The sequence below is a fragment of the Vigna unguiculata genome, chromosome 3 (genome assembly GCF_037176805.1).
Source record: "Vigna unguiculata cultivar grain cowpea cultivar isolate G323 ecotype 2 chromosome 3, ASM3717680v1, whole genome shotgun sequence".
NCBI lineage: Eukaryota > Viridiplantae > Streptophyta > Magnoliopsida > Fabales > Fabaceae > Vigna > Vigna unguiculata.
In genome coordinates this window covers 57,082,416-57,101,740 of record NC_140794.1, presented here as the reverse complement: position 1 = coordinate 57,101,740, position 19,325 = coordinate 57,082,416, and the positions used below count along the sequence as shown (strand labels likewise).

At 29.7% G+C, this 19,325-nt stretch overlaps 2 protein-coding genes across 4 annotated transcripts; both read right to left on the bottom strand.

Moving 5' to 3' along the window:
• Window positions 1-1,310: 1,310 nt before the first annotated feature.
• On the bottom strand, window positions 1,311-6,228 carry LOC146887966 (putative apyrase 7). 3 transcript variants are annotated; one of them, XM_085671386.1, is made up of 3 exons: window positions 4,705-6,225; window positions 3,806-4,197; window positions 1,311-1,658 (listed from the first exon to the last, which is right to left on the bottom strand). In XM_085671386.1, the coding sequence occupies exons 1-3, from the start codon at window positions 5,834-5,836 to the stop codon at window positions 1,617-1,619; spliced, it is 1,566 nt and encodes a 521-aa protein (XP_085527512.1). In that variant the 5' UTR covers window positions 5,837-6,225; the 3' UTR covers window positions 1,311-1,616. The 3 variants fall into 3 exon arrangements, with proteins under 3 accessions (XP_085527512.1, XP_085527511.1, XP_085527510.1); XM_085671385.1 differs by lacking the exon at window positions 1,311-1,658 and having other exon boundaries at window positions 3,630-4,197; window positions 4,711-6,228; XM_085671384.1 differs by lacking the exon at window positions 1,311-1,658 and having other exon boundaries at window positions 3,630-4,197; window positions 4,705-6,224.
• Window positions 6,229-8,544: 2,316 nt separating this feature from the next.
• Window positions 8,545-10,260, bottom strand: LOC114177033 (plant UBX domain-containing protein 10-like). The gene is made up of 4 exons (XM_028062260.2): window positions 9,525-10,260; window positions 9,232-9,405; window positions 8,941-9,105; window positions 8,545-8,867 (listed from the first exon to the last, which is right to left on the bottom strand). The coding sequence occupies exons 1-4, from the start codon at window positions 10,071-10,073 to the stop codon at window positions 8,625-8,627; spliced, it is 1,131 nt and encodes a 376-aa protein (XP_027918061.1). The 5' UTR covers window positions 10,074-10,260; the 3' UTR covers window positions 8,545-8,624.
• Between the last annotated feature and the right edge of the window lie 9,065 nt (window positions 10,261-19,325).

The window sequence follows — 19,325 nt, the reverse complement described above, 5'->3', positions numbered from 1 at the left end:
GACAAATTTTTATATAATTGATTTATTCAACTTTTATTTTTTAATATATCACACATCAAACAAATAAGAAATTAAAATTAAAATATATTTTAAAATTTCATTTTTTATAACATTAATTTAATTGTAATATTTAATAATTTTGCAATTGCTATTTTAATATATACAATTTTTTTTTATCAATTTTATCCTTAACCAATATATTTTATCGTATTATTTTATTTTTAAGTTTTGTAAATATTTTTAAAATTAATTAACTATGTTTAATAAAAAAAAGATATGATAAAATTACAAAAAAAATATCTTATAACTACTTTTTATACGAATATTTTTAAAATAAATATTTTTATTTTAATAATTATAATAAATTTCATCTTTTATTTTTTATTGTGAAAAAAATGAATACATATATTTCTTACAAGGTCAGAAAATATCTTAGGTATCCCTCACCTATATAAAAAAAAACATGGAATAAAACTAAAATCACACAACTTGTATTGGTAAAGAAGAGATGAATAACGTTTGCAAATTTTATGGAACAATTTTAATTTTGTAAATAATATTTAGTTGATATTAAGCATAGAGAAAACTATAAACATCTCAAAAGTAAATTTGTTGTAATGTAAAAGTATATATATTATTGTCTATTTTTGTATTTTTATAAAGTCTACTTAACAATTTATATATTGTTCATCATCTTTGTTATTAAAAAACCAACTATTACATTTTTCTGCATTATCTATTAAATACTTTATTTAATTTCTTAATTTTAATTAACTCAATTTTAATATATTATTTAAAATAATTATATACAATATATTTTGTTAAAAATATATATAAATAATTTAAATAAATTTTTATCATAAAATTAATTAGAAATTTATTTAGTTTTATAAAAAAAATTATATTAAATTTAATTATATTTTTAAATTTTTAAAATCTCGTGCCCGTGCATTGCACGGGTAAAAGTACTAGTATATATATATATATATATATTTCTTGTAGTCAATCATTCATTTAAGGCTATAACCAGATCAGGTAACAGCTTCACCATGGAAAAAAGGTAGCATATTTTTAAACACGCATCCTCCATTTTCTACCCTAAGAAACAGGTTAAAAGTACATTCAAAACAGTATAATTAATGTTCTTGAACTTTATATTTGTACTTCAAATAAAAATTGATTCCTTTTCAACTTTGCGTTCAAATGGAACCATTTTTCTATGTATCTGGTTTTGATGTTCAAGTTTGTCAGTCAATTGAGTCCCCTGCTATTATTACACATCCCATAGTTATTTTTATGTACCACCACCATTTTCTTTTCATATTGTCAACGTTTGATATTCATTCACAATCAACTTTACAGCTGGAAGTACAGCAATGACTGAGGTTCAGCCATTTCCTGTTTGCCTGAATGCACAAAGCAGAAGCATTAAACTCCTCCTCTGGCAAGCTTTCTTGATAATCAGGAAGCGTGCCAAGGTGGAAACTTCGAGAGAAAAGGTGGAGGAACAGAAGACGAAACATGAAAAGTCAGGTTAGTGTAGAATGGAAATGACGTTGGAACTGGAACTGAGTAACCTGCAAATGGACATCTGCATGTTCTTCGAGGATGGTGGGTCATGCTGGTTTTTGTGTCAGTATACAACAAAGCAATATTTTCTGAAGAGGAGAATGTTTTAGGAGAAAATTACCGTAAGAAAATTGACCTCAAACAATATAGATATTCATTCTTGCCTATATTTATAGATCACATTTACATCAGTAATATCATGGATCATGACATTGCCACCTTATACTCCTGCATACCACACTGGAGGCAGAAGCTCCAAACTGCGCAAACCCATTTGTAACATAGTAACATTATGAATCTGTGTAGTCAACTGAATATAATCAGATTGGTTTTTGTTAGTCTAGTTTAAGTAATTAACTCAAACCAATTTCTTAAAAGATTTTAAACCAACCCAACCAAGGCCGTAGCAGAATTAGACCATAATTTATGCATAGCATCTTTGGTGTTAAGAAGATTCATAAAGTGAGATTAATTTATTGTGATAAACAGAAACAAAGTGAGATTCATAAGGTCGATCAAGTTGAGAATCATTTCTCAAGGAGGTGATCTAGTTTTGCAGGTCCCAATCTGAATTATGTTTTGAGAATATGCGACACGAATGACAAGATTTCTCTAGGATGATGTTTTTCTGAATGTTTTCAAAGAGCGACATGAGAGACTGGTTTTTTACAGCTTGAGTCACAGCAATTATGTCTCTCGTATATTGTCCTAGTTTGTGAAAGCTTATTCTTTGTTAAATTCAATGTTAATGATAGGATTGGAGGAAGAAAATAATAAAAGGTCCAAATTTCAAGTAGCCGTAGGAACACAAATTTGCCCTCAATGAGTATAATATGTTGCCTCGTAAGATCAGGGTTCAGGGGTTAATTCAATTCTCCATGAGGCACAAACTCCTTTCCCCAGATATGTAAATAAGTGTGACCAGGGAAACTTCACTAACTAGGAAAATTGGAATCAAATGCAACAAGCAATTAAGTAGATATGGTAATAAAAATAAATACTAAATCAAACAAGAAGCATTACAATAAAAGAGAGACATTAATAGCATGCTCTTTTCAACACACATATGTTCATGGGAGTGTGACCTACCAAATAAAGCGAGGGACCTACATCATTTAATGATGAGATGCCTGTGCATTTTTCTAAATAAAACAAAGCGTTTAGAAAAGACTGGTAACAGCATTCCTTCACAAAATATCATGTATTTATAATGTCTTCAACTACAGTCAACATATTACAAAGTGTCAAGTTTCTTCGTTTTTCTCTCTTCCATATAACATTGCTCTAAAGTTAACTCTAACTAGTCAGTTCATGCAGGGGTGGGGTTTGTCTTTGGTAATGTATATGATGGTAGTGAACAGGAACATGTATGCACCTCATAATTCTTAGGTGGGTTTATGTCCTGTACTCATAGCATATCTTATGTTATCAATGCTCCTGTTTTAATAAAAAATTCTCTTTGCCTATGAGAAAAACTTTAACTGTCAGTCTAGAGGCCAAAGGAGTTAGCAGCGGTGAAAGCTCTCTTTCATTATCTCAGTCCCTGGATCCACCAGGTGACCCATAAAAATCAAGAAAAAAAGAGGAATGGGCAAAAGAAATATCAACTAAAGGAATTTAGAATGTTTATAGCAACTATATTTATACTACAATTATATTATACTTATTTCTTCTATTTTGATGTTCAAGCAATAATTTATACAAGGTAAGTCATTAATATCAAATGTTAAGATAGTACAAGCACTGAATCATAGACAAATATTCATATTGGAACATATTTTTGACTTCTGAAGCCATGTTCTTAATTTTAGAATTCCCTAAATATGACTTGGATGGCTTTTAGGTTTCATAAAATACTTTCAGGTTACATCAGTTGAAAATGTAACTTCGAATACATGACAATCCCTCAACAATTTTTCATTAATATTGTGCAATTGGTACCAAAACATTGGGGACAAAGTTGGTTTCCTCCTATTAAAGTGTCAGTTTTAAAATTGAGTAAGTCAAAGTAAATAAACATTGATTTCTAAAACTTCCAATGTCATGTCATTCTTCAAAAATGAACAATGCCGAAATATTATTAGTTAGATCGACGTCTTACAGGAGTATAAGATGGCAAAGATGAGCCAGGAGCAGAATCCCTTCTACTTGGCATTGGTAGCTTAATTTGACTACAATAAACAATCAATGAAAGTAATACGAGTACAGCAAATAGAACAGTAGGAGAAGACGTGACCTTGACATTCTTTAAAGTTGAAATGATAACATGAGCTTTGTAGCTTGTACTGTTTAACCACAAAAATTTCCCTTCAATCAATGCAGCTCCTAAAGTCCACGAAATGTCACCTGGGCCAAATACCATTTCAACATCACCAAGACAGAGACCATAATCAATCAATGATGCCATATAAGCCACCTGGAAACAAAATTGTCCAGCATAATTTGGATTATCAGAAACACTGCTCAAACCAGACCATAAATTTGAACATATTTGTTTGCCTGACTCCCAAACCATTGTTAAGTTGGTTCTTGGGCTCAAATCTAGCTTACTGTAGACAAAAAAGAAACCAGACAATGCATGAAACTTGGCTGGTTGTGCAACAGCTGTTAAATTAAGTATACCAGTGCCTGCAAGGTACGTAATGAAACACAGTAAGTTCGTAGCAGCACATAATAGAAACAAAACTTTTAACCACCCCTTCTTCCATGTTATCAGGGAGCTAGGGCTGTGCAATGTCAACACTTACATAGAGAAAAGGTGGACTGTATGCCAACCTTAGTCATCAAAAGTGAAATAGTTTCACACAATCAACAAGTGAATTTTTTGGTATGATCATAGAGGGGATGCGATAATGTTTCCTTATTGTTTGATCTACTTTTCATTTTTATGAATTTACAAAGTAGCGTTTTGGAGAACCGGTGAGAGGTTGAGAAAATGAAAGTAACTACATATATCCACCGGGCACAAACCAAACCAACTGCTAAAAATTTGCCATGCTGAAATTATTATAATTTTCAATTAACATGTATATTCTACAGACTTCGAGAAGACCAACAGAAAAATTTATAAAAATTGTAAGGCGTGAATTAATAAAATAAGAAAACTACAATGCAAACAAATGATTATACCCTTACCAGTACCAGAAAATGAACTAGCTTGGCAATTTTTGCTAACTGTCAGATGTGACACTTTAGAACTCGAGTTCATGGCGGCACCAATAGCTAGTTCTTTGCATTGCTCCCAATTAGGTTCTCCAGTAAGACGTAAAGAATAAAGCTCACTTGCCTGGTGTTGACTGTGATTTTTCTCATAAATGGAAGCCAATCCAGAGCAAGAATGGCATGTATAGTTTTGTACATAAGTTGATACCAGACAAGGATGTCTGAGCTCAGAGATACTGGCAGTTCTTTCCACACTTTGATTGTTTCTGAGCATAAGAACTGTCCTATCAAACGCTTTATTTAGGCCAAATGCAGGCAATGAATATGCCATAATCCGATGCTCCATTGATCCGAGCCTTGATTTCATCACATGCACATCATCACCAGCAACATCTATCTCTGCCACAATCTGCAATGACGAGCCTCCAATATCAACAAGTCCCAAAGTGGGAGACTTGGGATAGTTATAATCAAAAGTGCCCATTTTATAGTTCAAAGCCACCCAGCCATAATAAGCTTCCTCCTTCCCACTCAAAACCCTTATCCAGCTCTTGCTCATCATAAAGCTATGACCTTTCACAACAGCCTCAATATCTCCCAATACCCTATCAGCGTCCTCCTTGGGTAGCCCCCTCAACCCAGCAGTAGCCAAGACAAAAGCAGGAGTGTTGCCGCGCATTTCTCGCGGCACCACTTGCTCCGCCCACACAATCAAGGGTTCCAAAGCCTGTCTCACTCCTAAAGAATCATTAACAAAGTTGTGTAACCCGGGTTGAGTTTGCATACAGTGATATTGACAAGAACCTTTCCAAAGTGAACTCTTCCTGGTTGTGTTATCAGGATAGGAGTGCAGCAACACTGGCAAGTTCCCTTTGCTCGTTCCCTTCACCCCTACCATCCACTCATACACATTCACCCGTGTCCCAGTGCTTCCACAATCCACGACCACAGTGTAAGACGACGACGCATTGAGTTTTCCGGTTTCTGACTCGAGATAAAAACCCAGAAACAATAGCAGCATGACCAAAATGACTAAACCGAATTTTATAAGCAATTTGTGATTGGCGATTCGTTTGTATTTGGAAGGGGATTTGGGGACTTCCATTAGAAAAATGATGTAATAATCATATAGGAAAACCCCTTTTAATCGAGTTCCAAAATCGGGTTGAGGAAAACGCGTACTTGGTTGAGATGAGATCTACTTCACTAGTTGTAGCTACTACTGAGTGCATAATAGAAGATGAATTTACCAGAGCTATGGCTGTAGAGTTGCTGTAGTTTGATCCGAAATTATCTGATGGAATTTGGAAACTCATAAACTACTCCTGAAGTGGCTATGATCACGATACTCCGCAACTTTCAAATCTTTTTTGCTTTGAGATTGGATTGGTTCGTGTCGTGACTCAATCATGGGAAGGTATTGGTTTCTAACGAGATCTTTTTACTGTTAAAATAACGAAATTCTAAACCATAAATCACATCTTTAACAAGATCTCATATTACCGAAAAGCGAACATACATGTATTTATAATTTTATAGTCTACGGAAAAAACTAATAATTTTTACACATACAAACACAATAAAACTTACCCCGCCCTTCTTCCTGTTTTTGGAGAAAACCACTGTTTTGTTATTTTTAATGAAGAAAATGTATTTCTCATGACAATTAAATTTTTTTAAAAATAACTTCTATTATTATACTCTTATGATGTATTTTTGAAAGGATTTATTAATGACATAAAATATACATGGATTTATTATTTCAAAATAATTGGCATAGGTTATTATACATAATAATATAGAAACTATAGTAACATGTACAATCGACTATTAAAATAATTTATGAGAATATTACTGATTGACATTTTTTTATTAGTCTCCATTATATATTTAATTGTTGCTTTCTTTTTTCTTAAAAGAAGTTACTGCTCAATCATTTAAACACATTTCAGATCATTTATATATATTTGTATTTCTCTACATTCAACTAGATGTTAAAATTGGTTTTAAAACGTGAATAAACCTGGTTTACCGCAAGTTTGAGTCCAATTATGATAAAGAAAAATTCAGTTTTTTTTTTTTATAAATGGGTTGAACTTAGTCAGTTTCACTTAATCCACATGTTAAACAGTTCGAGTCGGGTTGACCAACTTAATTCACTAACATTTTTTATAATTTTTTTATAATTATTTAGTACTTCTAATTATATAGGTTCACAATTTCATATTTTAAAATTCTAGGATATTACTCAATAATATTTGAATAATTTGAATGTTTAATTAATTTGTTTGTTATATACGTTGATACTTTGATCTTTAACTATTATCTTTATAATAATATTTCAAGAATTAGTTGAACACTCTGGGTCCACTATTATAACAAATAAATTAAATCAATTTACTCTCATCATAATACAATAAATATATAAAATAAGTTGAAAAAGTCAACCCACTAACCCGTGATAGGTTGAGTCGGATTGTAAAATTTTTAGCTCACTAAAAAAGTGAATCGGGTTAAGCTGGTCCTTTTTAAACTCAATCCATAATGAATCAACCGGTGTGAGTCTGATTGGCTCACCTTGAAACCCCTACATTCAACCTTAACCCTTTTTACATTGTCTACATTTTCCATCTTTAGCCAATTGTCTATACTGTGCAAATTATATATTTGTTAATCTTAATCGTTTTCTTTAAAGGATTTAGTTAGTAATTGGTTTACAAGTGATGATGAACTTCATGTTTGGATGTGATCATGATTTTATATTTAAGTTAATGTGAAATCAAATATAGACATTTTTTTTACAATCGTTTTATTGGATTATTATTTGTTTATTAGAAAGTTGGAAGTGATACTTGGGATGGGTAATATGTAAATTTTATATGTTTTTATATTTGTTTAGGGTTTATATAATTCAATTTCATAATATACAAGATTTTATATCATTGAATACTTAAAAATTGAGATTCAAATAATCCCATGTAAAAAAGTAAAACAGTAACTAAAAATATTAAAAACAATACAATATGTGTTCTAAAAATTGTTTGATTTAATGAAAATATGTCTTTTCTAATATGTCATATATCATTTAAACGAAAACTAAACAAAAGAAAAAAAAAAAATATTATCAAGACTGTGACAAGAGTAAGGGTATCTTTGGCATGATCTTTGTGATTATTGCACAAGTTAAATAACAGCAGAAAGAAAATGAAAAATTGTGTGACACAAAAAAGTTTTTCAAATAAAAAAAAATTAAGGATAAATATTAAAAGAATGAGACAAGTATAACGGTCAATATAAGAACTTCGACAAATAAATATACACCATTAAAATTGCATACACCAACTTGACATTATTTATTTAATCAAAACATTGCACCAATTTAATTAAAGTGTTGTGATCTTGAAAAAGAAAGTTTAAAATGCCATGTGTCTTCATCATAACTAAATAATTGATTTTTTCATGTTATCATCATGTTGGTAATTATAAGAGTTTTAGAAAGTCTTTTAATGATTATGTAATGTTTAGAGATGGGTTACAATTGGCGATTCAGATTCATAAAATTAATCAACAATTATACTAGTTTAATTAAAACATTGAACTAGTTTAACCCAGATGTAAATGGGTAGAAAAACTATACCATACATCATACATGAAGGTGTGTGTTTACCATTTTTGAAGAGGACAACGCATACTTTTACGTATATCAGATTTTCTTATTTTTACCTTATTGTATTAAGGTGCAGAGATTCGATCTTTTTTGTTTGTATTAAGGAATGATCACTTTCTCTAAACATGAATCACCAAAGAAAAAGGAACTACGAACTCTTCAATGATAAATTGAAATTGAAATTGATGGTGGTAAATAGCATAGTACATGTGCATCTTAAATGGTGTTATGGGACTCTAGCTCCCAAAGGCTCCACGAACACACTAGCCTTAGGATACAAGGCAGCTTCTTTTAGACTCATTCTCATTTGGTCAACACCATAAGCTCTTCTTGGGAAGTTTGATATCAATCTGTAGTTTCCAATCCCTGCCATTCCTAATGAATCAATGTATGAGAAAATGGATTGGATTTTGTCTGTGCAAAGGAAACTATGCTCTCTTCTTTCCCCGTTCGGAAACCTTATCAGTATCTGCAACACAAAATCAACTTCAACTTTCACCTCATTCTAACTTTGTTGTTGTGTACTACTAAAGTATACGTACCTGCGTGGGTTGAGACTCCATTCCTTTACTTGCAACTCCCTTAGTGGACTCATTCACTCTGCTGTTCTGTTTAGTCACATTCATAGAATTGTTTATCAGTTTCCCATAATTTTTGGTGCTCTGAACTCCCTCTCTTGAAGCTAAATTATTGAGTTTCTCTTTTTCCTATATTTAGCACAGAGAAGAGTGTTAGTTAACCATTGCTTTTAGGAAAGACAAATAACACTTAGAATGAAAGGGTACACTTAGATTAGTAGCTAAAATGTGAAGTGTGGAGAGGTATATATACACCTTGTCAATTTTCAAAGCTGCAAGATATGCAGCATCCTGTTCTTCTCTAAGCCTACGGTCTGCTCGAATCTTTTCTTCCTGCTTAGCTTTAGCACTTCCGAAAGCCACCCCTTGTTCTTCCAATGTTCTTTGTAGAATCCCCACTAGCTCGGCCGGTGAAAGAGGTCCTTCTAGCTGAAAACCATAACAAAAATGTTGTTTTGAGTTTCTAACTGATGATGCAGTCATGGATCAAATTCTTTTGAGGCATAAAGCATAATCCAGACAAATATGGGTGACGAGATTTAACCAACCTGTTGCAGAACTGCTATGCTCTCACCCGGAGTAGGGGCTATTACAGCACAACAGGGAAAGGTGTCAGGGCTAAGCGTTGCAACCATTTGCAAGCCCTCTCCTCTATATGCAAGTCCTCCCCAGCAAACAAAATTCACGTCAAGAAACTGAATCACCGCCTCCGAACACAGTGTTTCCTTGCAGAACACGTTTGCAAAAGGGTGGTCAGGTGAGTGGAGGTACATGAACAAGAACTTGTGATCTTCTTCTGCTAATTTCATGGCTTCCCCGAGACGGCAAGCATAAAAGAAAGGGTGTTTGGTGCCATATTGCTGCTCAAAACTCTCCAGAAAACTCCATTCCTCCTGAACCACTACTTGATCATGTGATTGTGGAACATGTTCTTGAGCCTGCAAAGGAAAATTAGCACCATGATTTCTTCTTCTTCCTCTTCCTCTTCCTATAAAGCCTATACCATCCTCCATTGCCCTTGAAATACCCTCCATTATGCTTCGAGGAAAGTTTGCCATTCTGCGGACAATCCTTTGATCCCTCCCTGTTGATGGCATTTCTTTTGGTTTCCACTATAGTCCCTCCAAATTATTCATGCAGCAACTAGAAGATTGAATTTTGATCGGGCGTTCTAATGAAACATAAGCATGTGGTGAATTATCGACATGTTATAGGAAATCAAGTTTTGTTAGCTTTTTAAGGAGGGGTTTCACCATGAACATACAACACCAACTAGGTCTGAATCTAATTACATAAGATATTGACATCATTCTCAATCCAAAACTTTAAAACAATAAATTTATGGATCTTTTTATTCTAATAGAGTGTTCTACTTTCTTATTTTTAATCAGTACGAAACTTAGATTCACACTTGAATTGTTAACAAGTTTAACATGAAATCATGTTCTCCATATAGAAGACTGAAGAGGAGTGTGGAAGAATTTTTAGATGCCATGCTGTACATTTATTTTATCCTTTAGACAAAGTATAAAGAAGATTCTTTGCTTAAGGCCGAATGCGCCGTTCATTTTTACAGTTCAGAATCAAATTATTACTTATTCTTTATAGTGGGTTCAATATATTTTTGAGTTTAAATTTAATTACATGTTACTTATTCTTTTCCTATGTTCCTTTTCATTATCCCGATACCAAAGTAAAGTAATGAAATAGTAGAGGTATATGCCCAGTGAAAACTGAACTTTATTCAGGTGGTGTTGAGTATCACTTCCCACTGACAAAGCCTAACCTCTGCCTACATTTCCCACAAAATCTTTTATTCCTGCAATTGTGCATATCAGTCCCAAAGAACGATAAAGTAATAGTTTTCACATTCATCGCCTGAAATTGCCATAGATGATGCAACAGATGAAGGCCTCTTTTTCTTGGGCCGTACATAAGGAAAATAGCCCAGCCCATACAACAATGCGTAGGCCTAACAACAAATCTGTAAAATTAATGCAGTTATGAGCAAAGAGAAGTAACCAGACATGTCAAAGTGAATCATTCTGATTCACTTGACTCACCACAAACCAGATTAAAAAGATTAAAAATAAGTAAATTCAACTTGATTTATTTTGTGGTAAATTAGAAATTTTGTAATCCAATTCGACTTATTATGAGTTGGTGGATTAAGTGGGTTGACTCACCAACTTACATCCAAAAATTTATTTATGTATTTAATTTTAAGTATTTTAAATATATTGTGGCTAAACCATGTTGAAACTGATACAATTGCTCTATTATGTTTCATGTATTTATTTTATCTAAATCGAGATATTGAAGGCTTATAAATGTCCAAATTGAAATGCAATTTTCCGTGCTTCTTACGCGACGTGTAGAGCTACTAAAAAACATATTTGAATGAACTTTTCTACAAAATCTTAAAAAACATGACATAATTTTTGTATTGATTAAAACTAAAGTATGTACAAGTTAATAAAAGTATTCTTACAAAAATTAGTTTATCCATTATTTAAGTTATAGAAAATAATAATTTAATTGTTTTTCATATAAATGCTTGGAGAAGACTATTTCTGAACGTGTAAGGCCATGTTACTCCTACAATTGAAAGGTCAAATTTGGGACCAGATAGGCTCGTGTTTCTTTTTCGTTACCTTTTTCTTCTTTTTTTCTGTTTATAGCATAGCCCGAAATGAAATAGCTGTGTTTCTTTTTTCTTTACTTTTGAAATGTTTTATTTTAAAAGATGATAAATGAACCTGTGTATTTATTTACTTACAGCATATAGTTAGGTTGCCCGTAAGATATACAAGTTAGTTGATTTATATTAAATATTTAAGATGACACATTTTATTTAGAAGAGTAAATATATAAATGTATTATAATTGATTTTAAGAAATTTGTAGAAGTAAAATATTTGGTAAAAGCAAACTCGCCAAAACTGTTTTTCAAAGAAGTCGCTGAAGATATATAACTAAACCAAAATGATTTCAATCATAGAAAAAACAAGATAAATGATGCATATAGAATCCTTAATATATCTCCAAAATTTAATGTCCAGTTATCACCTTATTTCTTCAACAATATCTACTTTTTTTTCTCACACATGTAAACCATATCGAGTTCCAAAACACATTAAGGATTCAAACTTCTTCACCACAACAAATCAAAAAAAATAAAAAATAATAATAATAATAATAATAGTAATAATAATAATTGTTGTTGTTTCGAACAAAACGTGAAATGAATATGTAAAATATTATTGTTTAGTTAGGTGAAATCTATCAGAACTTGGCCCAAGGCCCGTTTCTCATCTCCTTTTTTCCTTATTTTTAATCTTTTTCTTTTCAAAAACAAAAGTTTAGCATGCGTCGCTTTTTCCCCTTTTATCAATTCTGATTCTGATTTTCATCTCTTTCATGATTATATCCTTCCATGTAGATGGCAACAAATTAAGAAATACATTCATCTGATTGGTTATAAAATAATGAGTTCAGTATTACATATAATTTCTCTCATCCTCGTAATCTTTCTTAGTAAATTAAAAATTTTAATTCTCTCAGCTAACTTCTAGGATTCATTTTATTGGTATTTTTTATTGTATTTAAATTTAAAAGCTTGAAGGTGTTTTGGTTCTTAGAGTTGTAAGTTGTTTGATCTCTTTTGGAGTTCAAGTCAATTTAAGTTAATGAGAGTTAATGGATTTTTAAGTTAAATCAAAACAAAATAGTTAGATGAGTAACATTTCATCCTAGTTTGACTTATTTTGTTGATGAAAGGGTACTCTTTAGTAGAAGCATTTAGGATTGATAAATGAATGTTTGATTTATAGCTGCAGATGTGAAATTTAGTTTGAACAATCTTATTAAGTTAGAATAATGTTTTTTAGTTTTGAATACTTTATCTTAGTGTTGATTATTGTTTGAATGAATTGTTAAAAGTAATTGTTGAATTTTGGTACTCTAGCAATATACTTCTAATGATAACATGCATGAATGAAGCTCAAATGTAATCGTAGTAGTTGATTTTGGTAATGTTATGAATATGTGTAAATAGTGAATGTTGTTGAGTAATGATGATAACAATTGAAATAACAATTGATTACATTTCAATTGTTATTATGGATTAAGTAATAGATATGATTGAAATAACAATTGATTTTGATGTTGTTAAATTAAAATTGGTTAAGTCATATGAGAATGATGTTGATAATGTATGCATTTAAGAGTATTAAGTAAAGATCTTTCCGTGTAATAAATATCTTTCACTTCATAAATAGTCTACTTAAATTAAGATATCATGTAATGACAATTTAAAAAATGAATAATTGCACGCTCAACACCAAATGTTATCTACGGAATTTGTGTTTAACTCACCCTAATCTTAGATTCTTATAATTTGGTTATGATAAAAATCTTGATTCCCTAATATTGAATTCTTATAATTTGATTATGATATAAATCTTGATTTTTTTTATCAGCGATTGTAAATGGTTAGTTTTTTTATTAGCAGAATAGTTAAACCTAAAACCATCCTCCTTTTAAATTTAATCAAATCAATTTTATTTTTTCAAATTGTTAGCGAGAGATATAAATCTTGAATTGAGTGACATGTCATTCTTTATTAAGATTACTTAATATCACTCTTTTGAAACTTGTATATCTATTATTGTTTATTTATTATGTAATTGTATAATATCTCAAAATTTATGTTGCAATATTTTTCAAATACAAAGTTTTAACCTATTACTATTAAAAAAAAAAAAAAAACTAGTTAAAGAGACGACGTTATATGGTTCAAAACTATTGTCGGTCTTAATATTATAAAATATTCCTTTTTATTTATTTATTCCACTCATTACAATTTACAGGAGTTATTGTTTTTATACCTTTAAAAGACGAGGGGAAAAAAAAATCAGCCGCTGGTAACATGTTCAGCGGGAGTGTTGATATAACTAACCACTAAAATTAATTTAAACTCCACAAAAGAAAAAAGTATAAAAGAGTTTTAATGTGGAACTTAATTTGTTAAGAGTTTGAATCTAATTAAGACTCCCTATAATAACTGTAATTTGATTACCGATAAAAAAATAGTAATTAATTAACCATTTCAGTGGTTTAAGAAGTTGAAAAATGTAACAAATATATCTTTTATACAACCAGAAAACAAAAAGAAAGATCATTTACAAACCTATTATACTTATTAGCTTATTTCCTAAACATGGATGGAAACTAACTAAAATAATTATTACACTACTCTGGACTCCTCTATTAGATCATTTCTAAAATCTTTAGTTTTCATTTGTCAATATTGACAAAGAAAAAGTTATATTTATTATTTTTATATCATTTTACTTATTATGTTAATTATTTGGTAGAGATGTTCTAAACTTCCTTTTATTAAATTATTATATACTCATTATGCTTATTATAGTTTAATACCCTAAATATCATTTGTCAGATGTAACGGTTACAATTTAAAACTACTAAAATTTATATTTTAGAGTAAACATATAATAGATTATTATATCACTATCTTTTTATATATTTTTAAGCACGTTTTCTATACATGGGTTTTAGGTAGGTTTAGGTTGAGTAGAGTTAAATGAAAGATGTGTGTGGGTACATTGAATGAGCTGAAAGTAATTACAGATGTTCCCTCTCAAATTAATACGTAGGTTTAGATTAGACAGAATTAAATTCGGGATGCGGTACATTGAATGACCTCAAAGTAAATTTAATGAGAGAAATGTTAATAATACATTTTTATTATTATTATTATTATTATTATTATTATTATTATTATTATTACTTAACAATTACTAGACACTACTTTTTTATCTGTAAAACTCAATTATCTATTTTAAATCAATAAACAATAATTAATAATAAAATTGTTCCAAAGTTTCGGTGATATCTCTGATATTTATAGAAAAAAAATGTTCTAAATTTATGTATTTTTTAAAAATAATCCAGTCTTTAATATTTTAATTATTTTTCGTATACATGTTTTTCATTAAAAGTAGTATAAAAATAATTAAAACAATAAACGTTATGAATTGAATCTTAAACACAGGTTCTACATTTTTTAACTTATCAATAAGAACAGTGAAAATATCGTTTTTGAGCTTCACTTGTATAGTAAAGACTACATAATGTTTATAAAATGTGTTAAAAATTATAGTTAAAATACTCATCATTGAATTGTCGACATTTAAAAAAAAATTAGGTTCGTGTGACAAAACTAACTTCTAAGTTAGTTAGTATATGATAAGTTAATTTCTGGTTGATAAATTAGTTATTAGTTGATAAATTTCTAATTTATAAGTTTAATGTTAGTTATCAGTTATTATTTGATCTAATTGATGTATCAAGTAACAATTTAATTATTGGGCTGGTTAATAATAATTTGAAATATATAAAGAAAAATTATTTATGATTTTGAATACGTGATTTAAATTACTCAAAATTTTTAAAATATGGTATAAACCACTTATATTTTAATAACCGTTATATATAACTATTTATATCTTCGAACAACTCACTTAAAATAAATAAACAATATTTTTACTATATACTATGAATTAGAGACTAATAAAATTTATTATATAATCAACAATAAAAAATAAAAAATAATGACTTATTCTTATCTTAAATAATAATTTTGAATGTAAATGTGTCTAATTTATAAAATGGTCTCGAAAAGTTCTTATCTAATTTCTTCTTTTTTTCTCCTACATGTAAATGAAATAGTTTTTCTCACAGCTCCTTTACTTTTAACATGCGCAATAAAAGGATGCAGGACTAGTTTTTAGAATTTACGATTGAAAAAAAATCTTAAATATTGTATAGGTAAACATAAATACTAATCCATTTACGTAGAAGTGTGTTATATGTAATTTTATTGATCATATCATACTTCAGGAATTTTTCCCCTGAACTTTTAACGTTATATATAATATACACTTTTAATCAAACATAATAATGGATATTCAAAGACAAATAGGCTGAAAAGTATAATATTATTTTAGGATAATGATATTTTAACCTATTTTTTTTAATTTATTTTTAATCTATTATTTCAATCACCATTAGATCATTTATTATGATTTTTTTTAATGATGTGGTGTGATAATCTAATAGTGATTGAAGTGGTGGATTAGAAGTGAGTAAAAAAAAATAGGTTAAAGTATCATTGTCCATTATTTTATACAGATTTAGAAATACCAAATTAGTGGCATTAGTTATGTCTTTAGTATACTTCTAATTTACCATCCATTTTATATGTTAATAAATTAGTAGTGAATACTTCATTACCCATAAATAAGTTTATGACACATGGAACATAGACCCTACATATAATGAGTGTCATGAATTTCATAATAAGTGGGTTAATATGATAGTGATTGAAACTATATCCTTGCTTAGATATAATTAATAAGAAGGTTATACTTTGTTAGTCTTTATACTCTTTGCATTTCCCTACAAGGAATCATTACTTGTGCCTCTATAGTATCTAATAAGTCAAATGTGTTGAAAAAATGTTTCTTCAGTGCTCTTCACACTTGAATAGTTTTGACTCCTTTGCGTGAACATTTACTAGTTGGGTTGGTGCGTTTGCCTCAAACATAGCCTTTTGAAACCATTTGGCACCCACAAACAAGAACCAATGAATAATCTAAAGGAAATATAATGTAGCTACTCTTTAAAAACATTTAACTTTGCATGTTACAAACTATAAATATATTAAACGTTATAATTGTTTTAGGGAAACTCTTAGTCTATTTAATTAGGTTTAAAAGTAACGTTGGGTGGATTTAAGAGAAAAGGTTATAAAGACATTGATATTTTCATTTTGACTTGATAATAGAAAGAGTGAAAGATTATATGCAAAGGCAGAACAACATCACATGGCTTCCACATTGAGAGCGTAAGACAAAGAGGCAGCATCATGATCATGATTTTGAACCCACTACGACCTAAGTGGGTGATGGATTATGAAATGAAAACACACTTTCTTTCAAGACCCTATATACTCATTCCCTTCCTACAAATTGCCGCATGCTTTGAATATGTTTTAGGTGCTCACAAAAAAGTTTATGTTCCTATGGCCCAAATGCACCTCCACTTGGCAACAAGAACAAATTCCCCTCCAATTTATTCTTATTTTATTTTAGGCTACATCATACATCATTCTTCTTTTTAAATCTTGCAATATATCAATATTTTCTTTGATCTTCTCATCCCAAGCTTGTTTCTTTCAATATAAAGTGAAAAAGTTTCACATTACTTAAGTGAATATTAAGTGTTTCTACCTTAAGTTTTTCATTCAATTGAATGAGGTTTAGGGATGAGGATTGATTTTAAAAATAGTTTTTTATTTTTTATAGAAAGATAATATTATGATATCAAGTTTATTAAGATGATATTGTTAAAGGTAAACTATTACATTTCAAATATTATTTGGTTTGGAAATACACATAAAGATCGAGAAAAAAGTTAATTAAGTTTTTAATGTTTAAATTTTTAATTGAAATTACATTTTGGTTCCTGTCATAATTGTATATTTTTTATTCCACAATTTATGAATGAGTGTATAGATTATTGATAATTTAATAAATTTTGTATTCAATTTATTATAGGATTTATGAATGTATATATAAATTATCGAGGATTTAATCGTAAGTCTAAGTTTCACATAAGGTAAATATAAGAAAGTTGAACATCATATAAGAATGAAAACTTATAGACTCACAGTCTTAAAATTTTGAATTGGAAATGTTGTCGATCTCTTATATGGATGAACTCAGATTTCATCGATGTTATGTCTTCCTAATGAAACTTTTTTCTAAAGATCCATAAATGATATCAGAGTCTACTTCAAGATGAGAGAGTGTATTAATATGAAAATATTAGATATTATAACATTTTTAATTATCAATAAATATATTTTATTTTATTTGATTGCCTCAATATTTATTGTGTGAAATGTAATTATGTGTGGTTCATTCCCCTATACTATTTTAAACAACCCATCAGATGCTGATTCCTTTTAAAAGCACGCTGAGCTGTGGCAGGCTTTAGCAAAATCCAGCGAACCGATTTTATACTAATGCTTATGCCATGAAATCACACTTTTACGATAACAACTATGAATGAAGTTGATTCTAGGAATGTTGAAATTTGTAAAGCTCTTCCGGAATCTGTTTTCTGAGACTCACTTTTGGAAAGTGCATGACTACAAAAACACTGTATATTATATTAAATTCATCTCCTCCGATCATACGTACGCGACTTGTGTGGACCAATGTTCATGGTGACTGGTGCAGCGTTCGTGGAGTGCTTATCTGCACAAGTTTGGTGAGAGAGAGTGAGTGGGGATTTGTTAAAAGAAGAGAGGAAAATAAAGAATGGAAGTGTAAGTGGGAAGCATCAGCATTGTCCTGTCACAGAGCTAGAAAGATTATTAGCAGTGCATGCATGGACCCATACTTTTGTGCTTCCTAACACACCAAACAACACATAGCTTCCTAGTGCTAACCCAGAACCCAAGACAATTTTACTACCTTCATTGCTACATAAGAATAACTTTCTAATCCCTTTGCATAATTTATCATATGCTACATACTTATATGCTCATTCTTTATCTCATCAAAAACTTTAACCTCTAGTAACATGCTGCCCTCTTAGATTTCAACACTTTTTATTAGCTCATAAATATCACTTCACTTTTAAAAATTCTTTCATCAAATTTAACTGAATTATAATAAGTTAAATTAATTTAACCGGAATACATCGTAGGATAAGTGAACTGAACCAAGTTTTTTTTTTTCAATAAAGAATAAATAAATTAAAAAAGAGCACTTATAGGATGATCTAACTCTTTTACCAAAAAATATCAATAATCTATACAAAAGAATGCAAAAATTTGACATCAAAATCTTACAAAACAGTCAATAATTAGAGATTTATTAAAGATTAAAAAGATTTCAAAGAAGATCCAGTTAATCTATAAACTGTTTAATTCATACAGAGAAATTCATTTTTTAAATGAAGTTATATAATAATTCGATTAAGTCTTTTTATGCAATTTAATTTAGTACTATTTTGATTAAATGCAAGTTTTCTTTCTTTTTTTTTTTTTTTTGGAGAACCTTACTTTTTAATGGCTGTGGACTTTGTTATTATAAAAGTAAATAAAAATGTTAGTTTCAGTTTAAATTTAACATTTTGTTAGATAGATGGAGATCACAAAAGTAGATTGAATCACACTTTACTAAAACAACCTCGATAAATAGGATAAATATCTCTTTATTTTGAGATGGGCTTAAATACTTTTTTGGTCATCAT